This window comes from Prinia subflava, chromosome 6 (assembly GCF_021018805.1).
Source record: "Prinia subflava isolate CZ2003 ecotype Zambia chromosome 6, Cam_Psub_1.2, whole genome shotgun sequence".
Lineage (NCBI taxonomy): Eukaryota > Metazoa > Chordata > Aves > Passeriformes > Cisticolidae > Prinia > Prinia subflava.
This window is the reverse complement of record NC_086252.1, coordinates 38,088,114-38,112,365: the sequence shown is the minus strand read 5'-3', so window position 1 is coordinate 38,112,365 and position 24,252 is coordinate 38,088,114. Positions and strand designations below refer to the sequence as shown.

The window sequence follows — 24,252 nt, the reverse complement described above, 5'->3', positions numbered from 1 at the left end:
GGGCTGGCCCTGCGTCCCCTCACCGCAGAGCCCTCCTCCAAAAGGTGTTTTCCCAAAAATACCGCACTCCCTGGGAATGCACAGCCCAGAGCTCGCTCCCACCAAAACCCGCGAGGAAAATCCCGCTCCCACAGAATCCCATCTCTGCCGGTTCCCCCAAAAGCACCCCCAAACCCCATTCCCTCAGAGCGCTTCCCAAAGCCCCCTCCCCAGGAAAGTGCATCCCTGAATCCCGTTTGCCAAATCCCACGGACAGAAATCCTGCTCCCCTCCACCCCAAATCCCTCCACCCCAAATCCTTCCACTGCCCCAAATCCCCCTCCTCACCCCCCTCCAAATTTCTCCCATCAAATCCATTCCCTAAACGCCCCTCACATCCCCCTTGCCCCACCCCAGCTCTCCAAGCCCCCAATCCCATTCCTCTGCTCCCCAAATCCTGCCCTCGGCACACCCAGAGCCCCTCCCAGCCCCTCTGTGCCCCCTCCCTCCTCCCCAATCCCGCCACCCTTCCCGACCCTTTTCCATGCCGGACCCTCTTCCCTCTTCCCAAAGCCATCCAAAACCGCCCTCCTCCCCCTTTCCCTGATCCCCGATTCCCAAAGATCCCCCTCAAAGCCGCGCCCCTTCCCGACCCTTCCCACGCCGACCCCTCCCCTGTCCCCCCAAACCGCTCCCTCCTTCCCCTTCCCCTCCCTGACCCTTTCCCATCCCTCCAGCCCCTCTCCCCTCCCTCTCCACCCAAACCCTCCCTCCCTCCAGCCCCTCTCCCCTCCCTCTCCCCTCCCTCTCCCACCCCGGCCCGGTCCCTCCCCGGCTGCCCCGCGGGGCGGAGCGGCGCGGCGCGGGCGGTGCCGGGCGGGCGCGGGGCAGCGCGGAGCGGCCAGGCTGGGCTCGCCTGGGCTCGGCACGGCTCCGCCCGGCCCGGCTGGGCTCGCCTGGGCTCGGCACGGCTCCGCCCGGCCCGGCTCGGGCCGCCTGCATGCGGCGGCGGCGGCGGCGGGGCTGCCGGGAGGGATGAACGGCTCCTCGGCGGGGCTCCCGGCGGGGCTCGGCGGCTCGCTGGGGCTCCCGGCGGGGATGAACGGCTCGCTGGGGGTTCCCGGAGGGATGAACGGCTCGCTGGGGGTTCCCGGAGGGATGAACGGCTCGCTGGGGGTTCCCGGAGGGATGAACGGCTCCTCGGCGGCGGGGCTGCTGGCGGGGGCCGGGGGCGCGGCGCTGGAGCTGGAGCGGGCGCTGCGCTGCTGCACCGCCGCCTCCGTGGTGACCGACGGCAGCGGCGCGGCGGCGGACGAGCGCAGCGTGTACATCATGCGCGTGGTGCAGATCGCCGTCATGTGCGTGCTGGCCCTCACCGTGGTGTTCGGCATCTTCTTCCTCGGCTGCAACCTCCTCATCAAGTCCGAGGGCATGATCAACTTTCTGGTCAAGGACCGCCGCCCGTCCAAGGAGGTGGAGGCGGTGGTGGTGGGGCCGTACTGACCGCAGCGCTGACCCCGGGCTGGCCGCCCGCAGCCCTCCCGCGGACACCGGGCTCGGCTTGGAGCCTTTCCTCATGAAGAACACCGGGCGGATGGATGCCGGCAGCCCGGAGCTCGGGAGACGCTCGGGGTGGCCGGAGCCGCCCGGCCCGGCCCCGTCCCACCGCCCGCGGCTGCCGAAGTAAAGCGTGCTGTGATGGCAACAGGTCTGGGCTCCTTATTCCGCCCGCCTCCACCCCTTCCCCTTCCCCTTCCCCTTCCCCTTCCCCTTCCCCTTCCCCTTCCCCTTCCCCTTCCCCTTCCCCTTCCCCTTCCCCTTCCCCTTCCCCTTCCCCTTCCCCTTCCCCTTCCCCTTCCCCTTCCCCTTCCCCTTCCCCTTCCCCTTCCCCTTCCCCTTCCCCTTCCCCTTCCCCTTCCCCTTCCCCTTCCCGCCCGCTGGTCCCGGGATGCGCCGGAGGGGAGCGGGGAGCGGCCGGGGTGAAGCTTTCCCTGTCCCCCCGCGGCCCGGCCGGGCGGGGTTTCCCGTCCAGCCGGGCTAAAAGTTCCCTTTTCCAGCGCTTTCCCAGCGCTTTCCCAGCGCTTTCCCAGCGCTTTTCCAGCCCCCGGGCTGGCTGAACGCGGGACCCGCATCCCGCGCTCGGGGAGATGCGGGAATTGCGCTCCTGCCCCTGGATGCGGCTGTGGCCGGGGACAGCATCCAGCCCAGCCTGGCTGGATCCCGCTGGCCGGAACGCAGCGGGAATTTTGGCTCTGGGAAACCACAAAATCCAGGTTTTATTATCCCAGCTGAAGCCGCGCCAACAGGTGACTCCGCGCGGGCTCGTTCCAGGGAGGGGGAGCCGCTGCTCCCACGGGATTTGGATTTCTCCGTCCGTTCCCTCTGCAGGGATCGTCCCGTGCGGGCTTCCCGAGGCGTCTCTCCCATTCCCGGGGGTAAATCCGCGCATCCACATCGGCCGCGGGAGGAGCGGGAATCCCAGCAGCGGGATGGGGACCGAGAGGCCCCAACAACCCGCGGGAAAATCGCGCTCCTGACACCCAAATCCGGGGAATATTGACTGTCCATGGCATTAGTGCTGGGAGCTTTCTGCGGCTTCCTGGTTTATCCCGGGGCTGGAGATGGCCGAGCTCCCGAAATTTTATGGACACCCCTAGGAGAGGTTATCGGGAGTTGAAATTGGGGATGGAAAAGGTGAAATCCATTTAGAGCTGGGCTGGAAGGGGGTGGAAAAAGCTGGAACTGCCAGAGGCACTGGTGGGAGAGGCTGAGCCACAGCAGAGCATCCCCGCGGAATCAATTCCCCGAGCCCGGCAGGAATGTCGGCAGCGATCCCTCATTCCCAGCCGCGCTCAGGGAAAGACAAAGAACAGATCTGCCTGTTCTCCCGGGAACAGCACACCCGGGCCGGGAATCACAGCACACAAACCCTCCCCAGGCATCCCGCCTGAACCGGCCGGGGAGATTCACCCAAAATTCCCCTTTTCACCCTTTAGTGCCAGAGGAACGTTAGGAAAAGAGGAATTGTAGGATGAGACAGTAAGAGGGAAAAATAACAGAGAGGTTTCAGTCATTCCAAAGCATTCCAGCTGTTTGACTGGAACACTTTGTGGTGTTGTGGAGCACACGAGCATTCCCAAATCCTGGAATGCTTGGGCACGTTTTGGCAGTTAATTCATCAGGAATCCTTTATTAATTACAGGGAATGCTTAGAGTGGAACACATTTTAATTAACCTTTGCCAGGAGCCACAGCTTTTCCCAGGCCAAGGCAAACTCCTGGTGCTGACCTAAAACTGTGGAATTTTCAGCCTCAATCCAAGATCCTTCCTTGCCCGGTGCCCCCACCCTAATCCAGTGTCTGTGGCTCTAATCCCTAAAAATATCCCTCATTTTAGGCGGGGAAATGTTGGGGAAAGGATTTTTCCTGCCGGGTGATGTGGAGATGTTGGGACACATCCAGTGCATCCATGGGATCTGGGCCTCTGTCCCTCTGTCCCGTGGGGATTTGGGATTGGCACGGAGAGCAATGGGATATTTATAGCCCATCCATGGGCAGGGAGGGGGAAGGGGAGGAAGAACCTCTCGGACTCTGGGATCACCTCAGCCCCGCGGTTTTGGGGTGATGGAGGAGCAGGAACCTCAGGGGGAATGGAGATTTTCCAGCTGCTCCCACCATTTTTAGGAGAACACCTGGAAAGCTGCAGGAAGCATCTGTGGGATCAACAAGTCTTGGATTTTTTTAGGGCTGTTTTGGAGGGAACAACACCGAAATATTCCCTGCAGCCCCAAGCGGAGCAGGCCCCTCATGGAATATTTGGAATTCTCCTGGAGTAGAGGGATACAAACCTCCAGGGTGACTTTCCTGGAGTCGGCCTTGGAGTGGTCTCACCTCAGGCTTCCTGAATTCCTAACTCTGTCCCCACAGGCCTGACATCATTTCTATGGATTAAATCCCAGTGCCAGCAGCTCCGGGGCAGAGCTTGGGGCCACACAGCCCTCAGTGCCCAGCTCCCAGCTGGAAAATCCCGGGAAAAGCGCTCACCCGGGAATAAACCCACCCAACTCCCCCCTGGACCCGCCTGTGCCTCCCTCCGGGAAGAGCAATCCCGGATTTCCCCCTTCCAGCCCCAAAGCGCCGCGGGTCCTTCCCGAGACAGCCCCGGACGCTCCCGCAGCCCCTCCGGAGGGCTCGGCTCGGTGCCTCAGCCGGGAGAAATTCCTTAAAAACACCCGCGGGGCTCCCGGCGCCCCGGACACCTCGGGGGAATGGCTCTGCGGTTCCCAGCGTCTGCTCCCGCCTCTCTTCGGGAATCATTCCTGGCCCAGGGATGGGGAAGCGGCGCTCCGGCAGCTCGGCCACGCCGGGGCTGCAGGGGTTAATTCCAATTCCCTGCTCCGGCCAAACTCCCATCGATTCCTAAAGCAGCTCCAATGGGGAAAATCTGCAGCCGAAGTTCAGCTGGAGCTAAAAAGTGAAACCTTTGTAGGGACAGAGCAGTTCCAGCCCCCTGGTTTGCCTTAATATTCATTATTCCAAGTGGAATCCGCTCCTGGATCCTGCAGCGCTGGGGCTGGCAGCTCCCAATGGAAGGATGTTCCCTAAAAATCCCAACATTCATCTGGGATCGCCTCTAAAAATCCCAATATTCAGTTGGGATCCCCTCTAAATATCCCAATACTCAGATGGGATCTCCTCTGAAAATCCCCATATTCAGCTCGGATCACCTAAAAAAATCCCAATATTCAGCTGGGAACCCCCTCTAAATATCCCAATATTCATCTGGGATCCCCTCTAAAAAATCCCAATACTCATCTGGGATCTCCTCTGAAAATTCCAGTATTCAGATGGGATCCCCTCTAAAAATCCCAATATTCAGTTGGGAATCCCTCTAAAATTCTCAATATTCAGCTGGGAACCCAGTTTAAAAATCCCAGTGTTCAGCTGGGCCCCTCATTAACAGGAGCCCGTTAATGATCATTAACGAGCGGCTCATTAGCGGGGCTGCCCCTCCTCCCAGGCCTGTGTGTGTCCATGAATGGATCGGATCCATCGATCCCAGCGGGAGCAGCAGCTCCAGCCCCGGGGGACAGCGGCTCCTCCAATTCCTGCGGAAGGGAATCCAGCAGTGCCAGCTCCACAATGAAGGGTTGGAGCTGCTGGCCCAAAATCGCATTTTCGGAGCTGTTGCTGGCAGCCAAATTTCTCCAGCCAATTCCCAGCCCCTGAGCCTGGAACTGTAATTCCCAACCTCTGGAGTCAAAGGGTTGCAGGAATTATTCTGAAGGGTTCAGGCACCTGTTGGAATTAAAGGTTGGTTTCTCTCATCCCAAAATTCTGTGAGCCCTCCAAGGTGAAATTTTAACAACAGCATCTTCTCCCATCACTGAACTGAATCCCAGACCAAGGAATATTGGTGGATACAGAATTTATTCCCTCTGGAACATGGAGCCAGGCTGAGAGAGCTGGGAATGTTCCCCTGGAGAAGGGAAGGCTCCAGGGAGAGCTCAGAGCCCCTGGCAGGGCCTGAAGGGGCTCCAGGAGAGCTGCAGAGGGACTGGGGACAAGGGCTGGAGGGACAGGACACAGGGAATGGCTCCCACTGCCAGAGGGCAGGGCTGGGTGGGAGATTGGGAATTGGGAATTCCTGGCTGGGCTGGAATTCCCAGAGCAGCTGTGGCTGCCCCTGGAGCCCTGGCAGTGCCCAGTGCCCTGGGCTATCCCTGGTTCTTATCCTGTTCCAGGGATGGTGGGAGGTGTCCCTGCCCATGGAATGGGGTGGTTTGAAGGTCCCTTCCATCCCAAGCCATCCCATAGATCCATGACTCACCCAGTGATCACTGATGCCTTTGCAGGGATCTGTTTTTTATGGACACCTTTATTATTCCACTCCAAAAATCCAATCTGTTTTATTGCTGGGCCCATGCGCTTCCTCGGGAGGTGGGACCCGGAGGCAGCCGGAGCTTCCCGGGGCTGGGCAGATCCATCAATCCCTCCCGGCAGCCTGGGAGCAGTTCCACAGCCACGGGAGGGATTTTTAGCCCTGGAACAACAGCACAGGAGCAGCTGATATGACAAACACACGGAGCAATCCATCACTGCCCCGCCGTTATCCCATCACAGCCCGGAGCGCTGCATTCCCACCCCGCGCTGCCTCGGGAAGAGTCTCCAGGGAGCCTGGGGGAGCAACCAGGGAGATGGAGAGGAGATGGAAATCAAGGAGATGGAAAGGGGATGGAAATGGGGATGGAAATGGAGAGGGGATGGAGGAGATGGAAATTAAGGAGATGGAGAGGGGAGGGAGGAGATGGAGATGGAGGAGATGGAGCCAGGATGAAGGAGCATGGATGGAGGAAAGGGAGAGGGGATGGAGGAGATGGAGAAGAGATGGAGGAGATGGAAATGGAGAGGGAATGAGAAGATGGAAATTAAAGAGATGGAAAGGGGGTGGAGGAGATGGAAATGAAGGAGATGGAGGGGATGGAGGAGATGGAGAGGGGATGGAAATGGAGAGGGGATGGAAATGGAGAGGGGATGGAGAAGACGGAAATTAAGGAGATGGAGGACATGGGGATGTAGGAGATGGAGATGTAGGAGATGGAGAGGGGGTGGAGGAGATGGAAATGAAGGAGATGGAATCAGGATTAAATAAATGGAGTTGGGATGAAGGAGATGGAGCAGGAATGGAGGAGCTGGAGCAGGGATGAAGGAGATGGAATCAGGATTAAATGAATGGAGTCAGGATGAAGGAGATGGAGTGGGGATGGAGGAGATGGAGAGGGGTGGAGGAGATGGAAATGAAGGAGATGGAATCAGGATTAAAAAATAGAATACAGACAAAGGAGATGGAGTAGGGATGAAGGAGATGGAGTGCGGATGGAGGGGCTGGGGCAGGGATGGAGGAGATGGAATAAGGATTAAATAAATGGAGTTGGGATGGAGGAGATGGAGCAAGGATGGAGGAGCTGGGGCAGGGATGGAGGAGATGGAATCAGGATTAAATAAATGGAATCTGGATGAAAGAGATGGATCGGAAACTTTTCCATCTCCAGCAGTCTCCAAGGAGCTGAAGTGAGGAACATGAGGATTCATCCATGGATGTTGGGCCTCAGGGGAATTTAGAGATGATTTTACAGCGGGAAAGATGCAAATGTGGATTAAAACCCTTCACACAGGAATTCCCAGGTTTGCTTGGGGCTTGTGAACGTGCCATGAAATAAATGATGGATTCGTAGTCCTGGATAATGGAAGTTCAAAATCCCACTGGGATATCACCAAGGAACTGGGAAGGGAGAGGAACAGCGGCAAAACCCACAGGGATCTGGAAAAGTTATGGAGAAACAAATCCACAAAATAAAAATGTGAGGAGCGTTTGGGGTTATGAGGATGTGTGGGAATCCTCGATTGGAAATGGATCGTGGAATTGTGGAATTCCAGACTGGTTTGGGTTGGAAAAGGCTTTAAAGCTCATCCCATAAAGGAAAATTGGAGGAATAAAGGGGGAATAAAGGGAGGAATAAAGGGGGAAAAAAGGGGGAAAAAAGGGGGAAAAAAGGGGGAAAAGGGGGGGAAAAGGGGGAACCAGGAGGTTTGCACCAAAAATAAAGGAAAATACAGAAAAACAAGGAGGTTTTTACTGGAAAATAAAGAGAAAAAAAGGAAAACAAGGAGGTTTGCAGCAGAAATAAAGGAAAAAAAAAAAAGGGAAACCAGGAGGTTTGCACCATAAATCAAGGAAAATAAAGGAAAACTGAGAGGTTTGCAACTGAAATGGAGGAAAATAAATGGAAATAGAGGAAAAGCAGGAGGTTTGCAGAGCCGGAGGCTTTAGTTCCATCTCATTTTAAACTGGAAAATCACCGCCTGTCATCCAGACTTCAGCAGAGGATTAGGAACTGTCCAGAATATAAAGGGAAAATAAAGGATGGAAGATTTTATGACAGGAGAAAAATGAACAATAGCCAAAGCCCATCTGGGAGGGAGAGCAGGGCCAATCCCTGCTTTGGGCTGCAGGTAAATGTGATTTCTGCGGCGTTTTCTGTCTGATAAGCAGGGATGAAGTGTTTGTGCCGGAAAAATCCCGTGTGCTCGGGAAAGGCTCCGTTTCAAGGGGGACTGAGATGAGATCGTGGCCTCCAGCACCGAAAACTTCCCGGGATAATTATCCGGAATTATCTCCTCCCCTGAAAGGCCGTCAGAAACCCTGGATGCGGATCCACAGCTTCCCAGGACACTCGGGAATGGCAGAGCAGCTCTTGGAAAAGGCTCCAGATCCCAGTTCCTGCTGTCCCTGAGCTCCCCCAGCCCGGCCCTGGGAAGGGATTGGTTCCCAAAAAACCAGGGATGTCCTTGGATTAGGGCTTCACTTTGGAATCTGGTGGGAAGCACACCCGGAATTCCCGGGAAGGCCATCCCACACCCAGTTCTTTGGGAAGCAGAGGGACAGCTGCAGCCAGGGTTAACTCTGAGCTCGGGTTTAACTCCAGCAGTTCTGAATTCCCGTCCCAGCTGGAATTCCCGGTTTCTGAAACTCAATTTCCAGGGATTTTCCGACTCCTTTTCCCAATCCCGCCTCGCTCTCCTGCCTTGCAGCAGGCAGGGAATGCCAGAGGAGCAAATCTTCTCCTGACCCAATCCCGTGGCATTCCCAGTCCCTGTCCCAGTGCTGGGATCTCCACTCCAGGGCACTCCCACCTCTGGAATGTTTGCCAGAGCAGGGACAGGCCCCAAGGAGCAGGGAAAACATTCCTGGGGGCTCCATTCCCTGGATCCACTGCCCCAGTCCCTCCCATCCCTGGAGGGATTCCAAATCCAGTGGAACTGGGGACAGGGACTGGGGCGGGGCCTTGGAAATGCTGGGAATTTTGGGTCCGATGACCTCAGAGGGTTTTCCCAACCCAAACTGATCCATGATTCTCCAATCCAGCTCCTTGTTTCCTGGCTTTTAAAAGGGACTGTATCAATATTCCCTCATTAATATTTCCCAAATTAATGTTTCCTAAGGGTTTGGGTCTGAAAGGTTTCCTCAAGAAATATATTTGGGAAAATGAAGGATTGCCACAAACAACAGGGATCCAGTAAAAGTCAGGCATCCCAAAGTTTACTGGGAGAACTGGAAAGCTCTTTGTGGTCTTGCACCACATTCCAGCATTTCCCCTGGCTCAGAAATCCGCTTTTCCACAAAAACCACTGATTTTTCCACAGATTCCAACTATTTTCCACAATCTGCTTGATTTGGGAAAACCTTTCCAGCTCTGGAAATTCTTTGGAGCGACGAAATTTGAACTAAAGATTGCAAGAAAACATTTAAATAAAGGATTCTTTTAGGAAAGATCTGAGATGGCTGGAAAACATTTGGGATACTGAGAATTCCTTAATCCCTGCTTTTCCATCACGTCCATCCGTATTTTTAAATTTGGCTGAGTTTTGAGAGAGGAAAAGCAGCAGCTCCAAGGAGCTCCAGGGGGATTGGAGAAACTTTGGGATAAGGGGATATAAAATCAGGATGTGAGGAACCCTGGGATTCAGGGATATAAAATGATGAGGATTTTGAGCAGTGCATGAAGCCTGGAGGAGTTTTCCTCCTCTAATCACTTCCCCAGGAACCACACAACTGGAAAACTCAACTTCCAGCCCTGGATACCACTGGAGTGGTTTCCTTGGCGATTGTAACCATGGGAAGGACTTGGATTCCCTTCCCTCTGCCTGAGTGAGCTGCTCCTGATAAAACCAGACAAACAAAAACACAGGGAAAAAAAAAATTCCAAATGTTTTTTCCCCTCAGGTGCCATTTTCACACTGGGGGATTCAGCTCCCGCTGGATTTTGGTGGGAATCAGCAGCTCCTGACCCGTCTGCTGCCCTAATTCCTGCTTTTTCCTGAGTTTGAAAACTTGGAAAAGATTTCCAGCACTGTCAGATCTGATCCGTGATCTGCCCAGGCCACCACTGCCCCCCGTCCCCAAGCAGGGAGGGAAATTAATGGGATTCAAGGCCCCTTCCACCCCAAACCATCCCGGAATTCCATGGAATCTGGGGGTGTTGTCCAACCTGGCTGGGGAAGGTTAAAACCCTGCAGCAGAACAGATCCTGGCATTAAATCCGATTTTTGGGATTACATTTCTCCCCTTGAGACCCTCCATGGAAACAAATCTGGGTGGACACCCCGAGCACAGACCCAGCAAAATCCCAAATTTTCCAGTGCTGGCTCCATTTCCCAACAGAGCCAATCCCATTATCCATTTTTTAAGCCATCCCAAGGTTTCTCTGGGAAGCAAAGCCTCAGGAATGAACTTTTCCTGGAGTGACATCCATGGAAAATATCGAGAGCTGTGGAAGGAAGTAACAGATGTCACTCAGGCTCCCCTGCTCCCATCCCTAATTAAGTTGGGAACCAATCAGCTCTCATTAACATATGGAGCTTTTCCCAATCATATTTCTTTTGGTTTAAAAATATCCCATTCCTGCCACCCAGGGAATAACGGCGGCTCAGGGAATATTTACCTTTCAGCAACTGATTTGCATATTTAAATTTAATTTTTTAAGGACTTGGAACAATTCTGATACAAAAGGAAAAGGGACCCTCCAGGAGGAGGGAGCAGGAAGTGGCTGTGCAGAATTCCCAGGGAAGGCAAAATTCTGGGAGCTGTTCCCAGGGTGGGAAGGGCTTCAATCACCTTTTCCTTTGGGAAATTTTCCTGTTTACCCTTGGGTTGGTCATGACAAAAGAGGGGCTGGCCTGGCTCTTTGGAACCCAGGAAAATGGGGGAGATCTGTTTTCATTCATGAGAGCTGTGCTCAGAATTTGGGAATGATCCAATCTATCCAGGGAGAGCTCAGAGCCCCTGGCAGGGCCTGAAGGGGCTCCAGGAGAGCTGCAGAGGGACTGGGGACAAGGCAGGGAGGGACAGGACACAGGGAATGGCTCCCAGTGCCAGAGGGCAGGGCTGGGTGGGAGATTGGGAAGGGATTCCTGGCTGGGCTGGAATTCCCAGAGCAGCTGTGGCTGCCCCTGGAGCCCTGGCAGTGCCCAGGGCCAGGCTGGAGCAGCCTGGGGCAGTGGGAGCTGTCCCTGCCTATGGAATGGGGTGGGATCAGGCCCTGGTGGGGCTCTGGGATCTCCTGGATCCTCCCTTCTCCCGGTGAACGCCCCCAGCATTCCCAGCCTGGCTCCAGAGCAAAGACACAACACTCCCAACAATATTCCCATGAAACTCCTGAAGTCCTTGTTCGAGCTTCCTTCCTTCTGGAGCAGCCCAGGAAAACCTTCCCATTTCCCATCCTTTGTGTGATGCTGCAGCAGCTCCAGGGGGGAACTCTGCCCACCCCGGGCTGGCCAGGAGGGGCTGGATCCCGGGGGATTGGCTGGGAGGGGGGATGGATCCCAGGGGATTGATCCGGGGCGGAATGGATGGGAAAGGATGGATCCCAGGGGGATGGATCCCAGGGGATGGATGGATCCTGAGGGGATGGCTGGGAAGGGATGGATCCCGGGGATGGCTGGATCCCAGGGATGGATGGATCCCGGGGATGGCTGGATCCCAGGGATGTCTGGATCCCGGGGATGGATGTCTGGATCCCGGGGATGGATCCCGGGGATGGATGTCTGGATCCCGGGGATGGATCCCGGGGATGTCTGGCTGGATCCCAGGGATGGCTGGATCCCGGGGATGTCTGGATCCCGGGGATGGATCCCGGGGATGTCTGGCTGGATCCCAGGGATGGCTGGATCCCGGGGATGGATCCCGGGGATGGATCCCGGGGATGTCTGGATCCCGGGGATGGATCCCGGGGATGGATCCCGGGGATGGATCCCGGGGATGTCTGGATCCCGGGGATGGATCCCGGGGATGGATGGATGTCTGGATCCCAGCCTGGCCGAGGGGCAGCCAGGCGTGCCTGATGCCCTGTGACAGTCCCTGCGCTGTGACAGGGCCTGTCCCGTGTCCCCACGGCGCCGCTGCCCGGGACAATCGATCCTGGAGCGGAGCCCGGGGCTGTGCGAGGGCACCGCAAACAGCCAGCTCCCGCAGCGCTGGGCACAAAGAAAGCGGGAATTCGCTTCCTCCTGGAATATTTTATGGAATCTCAGAGTCACACGGCACACGGCCGTGCCGGGGTTTCAGCCCGTGTTCCCTCCACTGCCCCGGAATTCAGACACCAAAATCCATCAACACCGCCCAGGGCAGCTCCCTGTGCCCAGGCACTCTCCCCTCACGTCCCTGCTTCTCTCCGTGCCTGATTTTATTGTGAAAAACTGAATTACCCAACACCGACCCCTCCACCCACCTCACTTCACCCCAAAACCCCGCGGAGCCTGCAGGAAAATTCTGCTCCTGAGCTGGCTCAGGGCTGGGAGTTCTGTCCTTTCCCCAGCTGCCTCCAGAATCTGGGTTTGGGAAGGAAATTCCTCTTGGAATTATCGATAATCTCTTAAATTTATTTAATTTTTAAGCAGCCAGGGTTACCTTAAATTGCCTTTATCCTTCTCCTGTGAAGCCTCATCTCACCCAACACCTCCTGTTCCTGCACCACGTTCCTTTCCCAGCCTCATTTCCTGCCAGAGATGGGAATTGGCATGAGGAAAACACAATTCCTCAGAATTGTGGAACAATTCAGAACACCTCAGAGCCCAGACCCAGCTGGAAGTTGGAATCCCACCACCAACCTTTCCTCACATCCAATTCCCCTTCCTCAAGGAAAAACGCTGGAGCTTATTTAGGATTTCAGAGCCACCCCAGCACCCCGATGGGAACACCCAAAGGTGACCAAATTCCAGGGAAATCACCCTGATTTGGGGGGAACGCTCCACCTCTCAGCCATCACCATTTTTTAATGGATTTGGGTATTCCTTGGCCCCCCAAACTGGGAATTTGTGGGAAAACAAAACATTCCTGGCCTGAAATCCAACAAATCTCAAGGCATTGAGGGCTCAGAGAGCACCCCTGGCTCCCTCACTCCTGAGTTACTCCTGAGTTACTCCTGAGTTACTCCTGAGTTCCTCCTGAGTTACTCCTGAGTTACTCCTGAGTTACTCCTGAGTTCCTCCTGAGTTACTCCTGAGTTCCTCCTTTAGGAGCATCTGAGATGTGGGGATGGATGGAAAGAGGCCCCAGCGTGGCAGGGAAAAGCAGACCAGGCTCATCCACAGCCCAGCCTGGGATTTTTCCCATTTTTTCAATCATTCCACCCTTTTTTGCCCGGGGGGATTCCTCCCTCTGCTGCTCCCAGGCCGATTTTTCCAGGATGGGTTCATGCCTTGATAGGTTTGGAATTTGAAAGCCCAACTCTGCAGCAAAAAGCAGCAAATGAAATCAATAACAAGCACAGCTGACTGAAAAAACAGAAAAGATGATTTTAAAAAAGGCTCCGAATTCAGGAATTTTCCTGTTGCAGGGGATCAATCAATTCTTTGGAAAGGCTTTGTTGGCACTGCTGGAATTTTATTTTAAAAGCAATTAAAAAATGCTGACAAGGTGGGCCGAGGTCTTTGCTTGCTCCTGATCTGAGGGGAAAATGAGGAGGAAAAGCCCCTTTTAACCCCAGTAGATGTAAAATCTGCACTTTTCCCATTAAAACCTGGGAATTGCAGCTGCCGGTGACACCCCTCTGGTCTCCCTGGAATGTCACACTCTGCAAAACCAGCAGGAAACACCACCAGGAATCCTGGAATGAGCTGAATTCCCACTGATTTATTTCCACACAAACCCCGGGACTGCAGCAGCACAAAAACCAGTGACAGAAACCTCGGGAAAAGTTAAAATTTTATCAAATTATTTTCACTTCTCCCCCAGCAAAAACAGGCTGAGGGCTCCAGGCCCACCCCAGCCAGGAGCTGCATCCCCCCAGGGAACAATTCCTTCCCAAAATTCCAGGAAATTCTCCCTCCTCCAGCTCCTTCCCACCCTGCTTTCCTGACATGTGAGCCAACCCCAGCACCCCAGAATAAACTGTATTTTCACAAACTCTTTCCTTTTACACAGAACAACAGTGAAGTCATTGCTGGAGGAGCTGCTCCCAGCTCCAACATTCCCAGAAATAACCCAGGATTTCACCTGGGCTCCACTGGTTTTATTTGGAATTTGGGAGAGGTTAATCCACGTAAACCCCAGCTGCTGGATATGGGGAAATTCATTTTTTGCACCCTTAACATTCCCACTGTTCACTGATTTTTCACTCCCCTCCCTCCCCATATATTCCCTTTTTTCCCATCAGTATTTTCTCCTTTGACTGAAATTTCTCCTCAAGGAAAATTCCCATTTAAAGCACAACAAGGCTCCATGAATATTTCCTTAATGGAAATAATTTGGGCCTAAGCAGCAGTTTAGCAGCTGGAGAAAACAAATGGGGCTGTTCTAAGCTCAGCTTTTGTGCTGCAGTGCAAGCCTAATTTCATTTTATAATAAAGCCAAATTCTTATCACACTTGGAGAAATATTTGGATGACTTTCCCAATTTTTAATCTAATTCCTGCCAATTTGTTCTGAAGGCTTTCATTTCAATTGTCATAACAAGCAGCAATATCCAGCAGGGAATTGCACATCCAAGCTGTGGGAGGATCCCACACCAAAAACTGCCAGGGACAGCCAGAAATCTGATTTTATCTCAGAGCCTCAGTCCCCACCTTAAAACAGCACAAAAAATAACGGCAACCACCTCTGTAAAACCTAAATAATAAAACTCACAAGGTATTAGGGGGATAATTAATGTTTCAGTTAATTTGGAACAAAAGAAGGCATGGAAATGCTGGATTGAAATGCAAATTATTCACTCGGTTCAGGAGTGAAAAAAAAAATCCCTGCACAGATGAATTTTGGGATCTTTGTTATTTGATCTGGATGCATTTCATTGGAAAAATAAATGTGGGAGCTTCGACTTGAACTGTTGGGACTCAGTGTCCTCATTAAGCACTAATTGCTCCTGTTTATCTGGCCAACATTTTTCTGTGGGAGAACCTTTCCAAAATCCTTCTTGTCTCCTTTAAATCATCCCAGTGCTGGTTGGGATAAAGGGAACAGCTTCAATTCTATTTTGGATTCATTTTGGTTCAATCCCATGACTGAATCAAAACTCTGCGGGCAATGGGAGCCAAAATTGCAGGAGGAAATTGGATGAGTTTCCCCAGGAGGAAGGGGATGAGTCCCCAAAAACAATCCCAGTTGTTAAACTCTTGATCAAAGCACCCGATGTGGGACAGAAGGTTTTTGGGAGAAGAGGATCCTGGCACAAAGGGTGACAGACAGATCTTTAGGGAGCAGCCAGGAGTGGGTTTGAACAGGGCAGAGCTCCAAAAACAGGAAAATGGGATTAAGCAGATTCGGGAATTGGTGCCATTCCCGATGCCTTCAGTTTTCTCTCCCCTGTGTCCCAGCCCCTGCGCTGCCCAGGGGCAGCTCTGAGCTCACACTCAGGCTCACTCAGCTCTGCACACAGCAGGGACACAAAACAAATCCTTCTCCTGCTGCACACCAGGGACAATGGGACAAGTGTGCAGGGCAAAAGCACAAACAGGGGGGGCTGAGGGAGGAACAAGAAGGATGGGACTGCATCACCTGGGGCTGCAATGGGACAGTGAAACCCCAAAGTGCAAATGGACCAGAACTGATCAAAGTGTGAGACCTCGGGACTGTTTGACCATTTTGGGTCCATTTTGTGCCAATTTTGTGCCCATTTTGTGCCCATCTTGGGTGTAGCCCTGGCCAGGCTCTTGTCCTGCCCAAGGTGTCCCTAAAGGCCTTTCAATAAATCTCTGCTTCATTCTCCAGCTCTGCCCAGGCTCTGTTCCAGCTCAGCCTGCCCAAAGCACCAAGATCTGTACCCATATCCCACCAGGGGGGTTTCATCTCCTTTGGGAAAACCTCTCACAACCCTTTAACTCCAAGGGCTGGAGCCCCTCTGGAGCCAGGCTGGGAGAGCTGGGAATGTTCCCCTGGAGAAGGGAAGGCTCCAGGGAGAGCTCAGAGCCCCTGGCAGGGCCTGAAGGGGCTCCAGGAGAGCTGCAGAGGGACTGGGGACAAGGCAGGGAGGGACAGGACACAGGGAATGGCTCCCAGTGCCAGAGGGCAGGGCTGGGTGGGAGATTGGGAAGGGATTCCTGGCTGGGCTGGAATTCCCAGAGCAGCTGTGGCTGCCCCTGGAGCCCTGGCAGTGCCCAGGCCAGGCTGGAGCAGCCTGGGACAGTGGGAGGTGTCCCTGCCATGGCAGGGTGGGATGGGACAATCCTCAACATCTTTTCCAACCTCAGCTATCCCTGGATTCCATCCAGCCCAAACTCCCATTTTTCTCTCTCCCTGTGGCCCCAGGGCAGGAGGAGCCTCTCTGCACCCCCTGCACACAAACACTGCCCACATTCCCAGCTCCCATTTCCTGAGGGGTGGGAAATTGGCCCGAACCCAACATCCCCCTGCAGCCCTCAGGCTCCTTTGGGATGAGCCCCAATTCCTTAATTCCCTTTCCATGCTCGGTGCTGACCTGGAATGGGGCAATGGCACCTGAAGCCCCCAGGGACACTGACCTGGGGGGGCTGGAGCTGCGGAGCCCCAGAGGTTTGGGATGGGATCCAATCCCACCCCATCCCTGCTTCCCTGCACCCCAGCCCTGGGGATTCACAGGGAAAGGGATTTGTGCCCACCTCTCATCCATGGATTCATTGGGTTACACAACTCCACAGCCTCATAAAGCACAATCAGCTCCGGAAAATGCTTTTCCTGCCTCCCAGCCCACAGCACAAATCAGATTTCAGGGATAAGATCCAGCCTGGCTTTATGAGGAGAAAGGGCATTAAACCAGGACTAAAACCAGAACCACACCAGCCTTAGGCTTGTGTGGAGAAAGGATTGGGATGTGCTTTAAAAAACACTTCAAATACCTTCCCTCCCGCTCTAATTCCACAATCCAGGGGAAATCTGGGCTCGGCACAGGAGGGTGCCCAGACACACAGACAGGTGAAGCATCTGCCCACACAAAGCTGCTCAGCCCTGGCAGCGTTCCCGAGGCTGGAATAAATCCCTGAAAAATTGTCAGCACAGGCACAAAGGGCAGACACAGGAAGGAGAAGGAGATGATAACGAGAAAAAATCGCATTATTGGAGTTGTCTCTGCTAAAGAGGAAATGACACCTCGAGGGCAGGAGAGCTTTGAGACATCAACTTCTCCTTGGAGAGACTTTTCCAGGAGTTCCAGCAGGAAAAGCCAGACCAGGGGAACTGGTACAGCCTCAATACCCAGGGCAGGGCCCAGATGTGGCCCAGATGTTCTGCCAGAGCCGCTGGGGCTGCCCCTGTGGCCCCGGCAGTGCCCAGGCTGGAGCTGCCTGGGGCAGTGGGAGGTGTCCCTGCCATGGAATGGGATAATCTTGGACACCTTTCCCAAGCCCAGCTTTCCTGACATTCCATCAAGTCCCAGCCCACACGTTTCCCTCTCCCTGTGGGTTTGTGTCCCCGGGAAACCCCGGCCCCAGGGCAGGGACAGCCTCTCCCCATCCCCTGAACACAAACACTGCTCCCATTCCCAGCTCTCCCTCGTGCCAGGGATTGCAGTTCCCTGGATTTACAGGAGCTCCATGACCAGACCAGACCCCCCAGTCTGACCAGTCCAGCTCCTGGCCTGAACTGGCCTTTTCCCCAAACCTGAGGAATTCCTGGCGTTGCTCTGAGGCCAGAGGTTCCCATCCCTCCTCTCCCCCACCTGAGAGCTGAATTCCTGCCCTGAATTCCCACTTCCAGCAAAACCAAACCCACAGTGGAGCCAGGAGCGTTTGCCACGAGATCTGCAGAGCACAAGAGATTTATTTTGGTTTATTTTGGATAAATCCACGTTTCCTTCCCAGCTCTCTAAATGAGGCTGAGGCAGAGCAAGCACAGCTTGGATTTGAAATGAATTTTTCTCCACATGCTCTGGAATAGGACCCTGGGAATAAAAGCAGCAGCAGAACAGGCAGCTCTCACTGCACTCCCAGGATTTGATTTATTGTGGAGCTTTAGCACTTCCATTGCTGAGAAAATAGAGAAGGATGTGGAACTGCAACTCAATATTGCAGGGAGCAACAACAGCCCTGAGTGCGCTGTGAGAGCCTGAGCTCCTCTGGAATTGCCCCTCTGGGAGAGGCTGGGGATGGGGATTTATTCCTGTCCCTCCAGGATTTCCATCTGGGAGCAGAAAAGGCAGGATTGGGGGTTTTTGTCCTGACTGCTTTCTTGCTTTGGGAGGGAATAAACAGGACCAGCGTTTGTTTCCTGGGTTATAATTTGACTTTTTCCAGTTAAAAAATGGATTTTAAATCACTCCAAGCACCTTAGAACCTTTTCCTTCCTGGAGGGATTTCCCTTTTCGTGGCATTCCCAAACCTTCCCCCCATGGAACACTCATCCTGCCTTGTTTAAATGCTGAGGTGATCCTTGAGCTCCTCAAATCCAACAAATCACCCCAAACCAGCAGAGCCAGCAGCGAAATGTCACAGAACTCCTCCCTGAGTGTCTGCTGAACATTCATTTCCCAGATTCTCAGCAATTATGGGCAGCCAAACAGATCTAAACCCAAATTCAAGCCTGCTTTGCCTCCTCTGACACCTTCCCAGCCAGAATTCTCCATCCCACGCCCCGCAGGGATTTTTCCTCCCTGCCAGAGTTTCCTCAGCCCTCCCGAAGCTCTCAGCATTGTCTCAGGGAGTATCTCACAGCAATTATTTCACATTTCCAGCTCAGGGAAGCGGGTTTGCCTCAGGGCTGATCCAGGCAGCCAGGAGAAACCTGAACCAAGGTGGAGAAAACAGGGAAAAGGGAGAGAAAAACCTCCAGGGACAAGGAATGAAATTCCACGGCATCCATGGAATCAAAGGTGAAACCAAGGCTGGCTCCAAGGTGGAGCCCAAGCACTGCCAGCACTGCCCCTGTCCCCAGTGCCAATTCCCACAGCTTGGGAATCCCTGCAGGGATGGGAATCCCACCCTGTGCCAGGCTGGAGATCCTTTTGGGAATGAAGCTTTTGGGAATGATGCCTTAAATTTTGTCTCCCCTGTGTCCCAGCCCCTGCGCTGCCCAGGGGCAGCTCTGAGCTCACACTCAGGCTCACTCAGCTCTGCACACAGCAGGGACACAAAACAAATCCTTCTCCTGCTGCACACCAGGGACAATGGGACAAGTGTGCAGGGCAAAAGCACAAACAGGGGGGGCTGAGGGAGGGACAAGAAGGATGGGACTGCATCACCTGGGGCTGCAATGGGACAGTGAAACCCCAAAGTGCAAATGGACCAGAACTGATCAAAGTGTGAGACCTCGGGACTGTTTGACCATTTTGTGCCCATTTTGGGTCCCCCTTGGGTGCAGCCCTGGCCAGGCCCTGTCCTGCCCAAGGTGTGCCCTAAAGTTCTTTCAATAAATCTGATTTATTCCCCAGCTCTGCCCAGTCTCTGTTCCAGCCCAAGGCATCCCTGCTTTCCCGGGTGTCAGGAAGGGCAGGAGGGCGGCAGGGCTCAGTGCCAGCCCTGCAGCCCCACACCCAGAGCCCCCCAATTCCTGGGCAGCCCTTGCCGAGTGCTCAGGGCTTCCACAAAGCCCAGGAGCTGAGGGGCAGCTTTATTCTGGGATAATAACTCCCAGGGGGAGCAGAGCTGCCTTTAGGACACAAATCCGAGCTGGCAATGCTGCTGTGAGAGCCGGGCGGGCAGGAGGGGCTGGGCAGCAGCTCCAGCTCTGTCCCTGCTTTCCTGGATTCCCGAGTTCCGACACCTCCCTGGCACCGCTCCCTCATCCCGCACCTTCGGGAGGGCTCCCTGTGCTCCCGGCAGAGCTGCTGCCCCCAGGACAGCCTTGAACATCCAGGGAAAGGCAGAAAATCCCAGAGCACCTGGGGCTGCCCCGGATCCCAAATCCGGCACTGGGAACCCGGCACCCCTGCCCCAACCCCGGGGCACCCAGGGCACCCCCTGCCCCAATCCTGGGGCACCCAGGGCACCCCCTGCCCCAATCCCGGGGCTCCCCCTGCCCCAATCCTGGGGCACCCAGGGCACCCCCTGCCCCAATCCCGGGGCTCCCCCTGCCCCAATCCTGGGGCACCCAGGGCACCCCCTGCCCCAATCCCGGGGCACCCCCTGCCCCAATCCTGGGGCACCCCCTGCCCCCTCCCAGCCCAGATATTTCATTTTTCCAGGGGGTTCGGAGGGCTCAGAGCCAGCAGGGTCTCCAGGGGAAGAGGAGGATGAGTTTGGTGAGGACAAGCAGCCCCAGAGCTCAGGTATCCCGGGAATCTGCCCCATCCCTCCCTCCTCAGACACCTGGGAATGAAAACCTGGGATCGGCAGCAGGAAAACGGGAGTGAAATGATTCTGATCATCAATTCCACCCCTTCCACTCTCCCAGTGCTTGGGCACTTCCAAGGATCCAGGAGCAGCTTCTCAGGAATTCCATTCCAGACCTTTCCCTCCCTCAGTGGAAAAAACCCTTTTCTTACCTTTAACTTTCCTTATCTCTGAAAAGATTCTATTCCAGAATATTAATTGGATTAATTACAGTTATCTCAGCCAAACAGACATTTAATTAGAGAATTAAAGATCCATAAACCCACCGGCATTCCCAGTGTTTTGTTTAGGATTTCTTTTAATTAGAGAGAGGGATGGGGGAGTTATTGATCGTGGAATTATGGGATGGTTGGGACATTAAAGCTGAAAATTCCACCCCTGCCATGGGACACCTTCCTCCATCCCAGGCTGCTCCAAGCCCCATCCAACCTTGGATTGGATTGGATTTGGGTGTGGAATTCCGAGGGCTGGGGCTCATCCCAGATTTCTCCAAATCCAGGACACAGAATTCCCGTGAATCCAGCACCAATCCCTGGGAACTGGGAATGTTCCAGCCCCCACACTGAGCTGTGCCAGGGCATTATCTGGAATATTCCCCTGCTCTCCCACTCCCAATGAAAAATTCATGGCTTATTCCTGCTATTTGTTTTTCATCTCCTGTTTTGTCATAAAATAAATTCCATCTCGGATTCATTTCAAAGCTTTGCATCTTCACGGCAACGGGGGGAGATCAATTTTCCTTCTTTTATTTTTTTTTCCTGGGAAAAAAACCACCCAAAAAACCTGCTGAAGAATCCAATTAACTTGGGAAACTTCCTGTCACTGGGGATGATGGAAGTGCAAAATGGGAATGAAAGCAGCCGGAGTGGCAAAGGCTCCTCCGAGTGCGTGGAGCTCAGAATCCATCACTGCGCTCCTGGAATTTTCCAGAGGGATTCCTCTGCTCCCACCAAATGCTCCCTGGCCACAGCCCCATCCCGGTGGGATTTCCCAGCAGGGACATTCCTGCCCCACGTTTTTATAGCAAATAAAAGTCCCAGTAAAGCCCATCCCAGCCAGAATTCCCAGCTCTGCTCCTGTCCCTGGTCCTTGGATTCAAATCCTGATTTATAGCTCCCAAAAAGCACCAAAAGGATTCCTGGGAAGCTGCAGGAGCAGCGTGGAGCAGGAGCAGGCAGAGGGAATTGCAGAATTCCCATTCCCTCCAGGTTATTGAGCTCAGGAAACCTGGGAACGATCCTTTGTCTCCATGGTCATTTATCCCTGGGAATTTCCAGGTGGAAAAGCTCCAGCAGACACCAAGGATGGTTTAGCCAAGACAAATTACTCCCAATTTCTGTAATAATCCAGGGTCTGTGCAATACCAGGAGGATAAAAGGAACAACTTCTCACCAATAACAACTCCCTTGCAGACTTTAATGCCAGGATTCCAGAGAAATCCTAAAGGAATCATCCCAAATTATCCAAGTTCTAAAATCATGGAATATGCTGAGCTGGGATCATTTTCCAGCTGCTGGCCCTGCACAGGACATCCCAGTCCCATCCTGTGCCTGGCAGCATTGGCCAAACACTCCTGGAAGCCCAGCAGGATCAGGATTCTGTTAGCCCAAAATTCAGCCTCAAATCCAAAGGACGCCAGGCAGAGCCCAAAGTTTTGGGATTAATTCATGCAGGGATCAACTCAATTCCCAACATTTTTACTCCATCCTGGGAGCTTCTGCTGGGAGAGGAGGAATCTCATTTCCTCACCTGCTTCCAGGGGTTCAGTGGGGGCTCCTCAAGGAGAGGGGAAACAAATCCCAGAGGGAAACAGCCAGCAGGAATACTGGGAAAAGGACCCTGACCATGAAAAATTCCAGGATTGATTGGATTATCAATACCCAACAGCTCCCACTGCCTCTTTCCCACCCTGATCCCAAGGCCTGAGCAGGAATTCCCTGAGCAGACACCTCCACCCAGACTGTTCCAGCTTCTGAGCAGGGTTTGGAGGGAAAATCCTCTGGGAATATCCTGATTCCAGCTCCTCTGACTTCCATGTGCTCATTAAAATAAAAAATCTCGGAATAAGAGCTGCTGGCTGCCCACTGAGGGGGTGGATTCACACCCACGTCCCTCCAGCCCTGCAAAATTGACACCACCGAGGCTCCGAGCATCCATCCCAAATCACCTCGTGAATCATTTTCCCCTTCTGGGAAAGAAAAAGAAGGAAAAACAAAGGAAAAATGAAGGAAAACAAGTAACAGCTCCGGGGTTGTTTTGTGTTTTGTCTCATTTCACCATTGCCACCTGCTGAGGGAGGTTTTATGCTCCATTTCTCCCACTCCAACTTTTTCCAGGTGGGAAAAAAAATCTCATTTCTTTTCCTCAGGAGTGGGAGGCCTTTGGGCTTTGTGCTGAGTGAGGGGCACCCCTGGAGTGGGGAGAATGGAGTGGGAATGTGGCCCGAGGAGCTGGAACCTCCCTCCCTTCATTTCACCCCAAACCAGGGAATCTGCTCCGGGATTTTGGGAAAACAGTGTGGGAAAAGGATGGGATTTGTTGGCCCAGGCCTCGATGGGAAGGTGCCACTCCAAACAGGGATTTTAGGGGATGTGAGCAGCCCAGGATCCCCCTGCAGCCCCAGATCAATTCCCCTTTTTGTGGGAGCAGGGATTTCTCCTGCTGCTCCGTGGAGCTCAGCTCTGCCTTCCCTTCAGTCCCGCTGATGGATTTGATGCCTGAAGCCCAATTTTCTCCTTTTTTTTGGCCTCCTCCCAAGCCAAACCCCAGCCCTGCTGTCACTTCCCTCGTCACCTCCCAGGAATTATTGCAGCAGCTGCAGACATCCCAGGATGCAGCCACAGCTCCTGAAAAGCTCCCATCCATCTCTCCCAAGGAGAACTAATGGCTCTTCACCCCCTCCAGCCAGCCCCGGCTCAAATATTCCAGAGCATCTTTTATTTAACAGCAGCAGCCGAGCTGCCCCTGCTGGGAGCAGAGGCTGGGGGATCTGTGGGATAACAGAACCATTCCTGCTCTTCCCATTGGAGCTGTTCCCCTGGGATACCCCAGAGCACAGGGAGGGAGGCTCGGGATGCCGGGGCAGAGCAGAGGAGCTGCCACTGCCTGGCCACTCCAATCCCAAATTCATCTCATCCCAGCCAGGACAGCTTGGCCTCTCCTCATTCCTGGTGTTGAAAACGTTTGGACGTCTCCCCCTGGAAATGAATTTTGAGGAAGAATCGACAATTTTCCTGCCTACATTCCTGCAGCTTTTCCAGCTCCTGCAGGAGCAGCAGAGGAGGTGAAAAAGACAAATCCTTTTAACTGACCTGAGGCTCAAAGCAGTCAAATCCTCCTGCCTGCTCCTGGATCTTGGAATATTCTGGCTATTCCTGCCTAATTAACCCCGCTCCCGGTGGGGAGGGTTAAGGGTTGGGCTGAGTTTTTCTGGGATAACCCCAGAGCCTCATTCCACCTCTCTGGGCTCAGGGAATCCCAATTTTCCTGGCCAGACAGAAGGGAAAGAGCCCACTCCAGCTCTGGCACTCCAAACAGAGCCCGCTGTTGAACAGGAATCCCAAATCCTTCATTTTCACGGGATCAAAGCTGGAGAAGAGCCCCAGGATCCCCAAATCCAACCCCAGCTCTCAACGGAACCGTTCAGGCTCAGAATTCACACAGGAAAAGGCTCTGGACCCTGAAAAGTCAGAGTAATTTTAATTAAGGGAGCTAATTAAGGGTGTGAGTGACAGCACAGAGGGACTCAGCAGAGCTGAACCTTTGGAATTCAGAGCTCCCAAGGATTCAGCTCCCAGCAGGGGGGAGATAAGGCTGGAAATCAGAGCAGGTGAAGGCAGAGGCACCAGAGAGAGACATGGACGGCTCAGGGAGCCGGGAATTTTCAGGGATTTGACATATCCACGTTTTAAGGAAAAGGAGGCACCCTCAGGAATGGAGGTTTTTTAACTCTCTTTGATTTTGTGCAATTCCATCATTTTTTG

At 54.0% G+C, this 24,252-nt stretch overlaps 1 protein-coding gene across 1 annotated transcript; it reads left to right on the top strand.

The window, feature by feature from the left end:
* The first annotated feature begins 831 nt into the window (after positions 1-831).
* RPRM (reprimo, TP53 dependent G2 arrest mediator homolog) lies at positions 832-1,684 on the top strand. The gene has a single exon (XM_063399841.1). The coding sequence runs from the start codon at positions 1,015-1,017 to the stop codon at positions 1,480-1,482; it is 468 nt and encodes a 155-aa protein (XP_063255911.1). The 5' UTR covers positions 832-1,014; the 3' UTR covers positions 1,483-1,684.
* Positions 1,685-24,252: the final 22,568 nt, after the last annotated feature.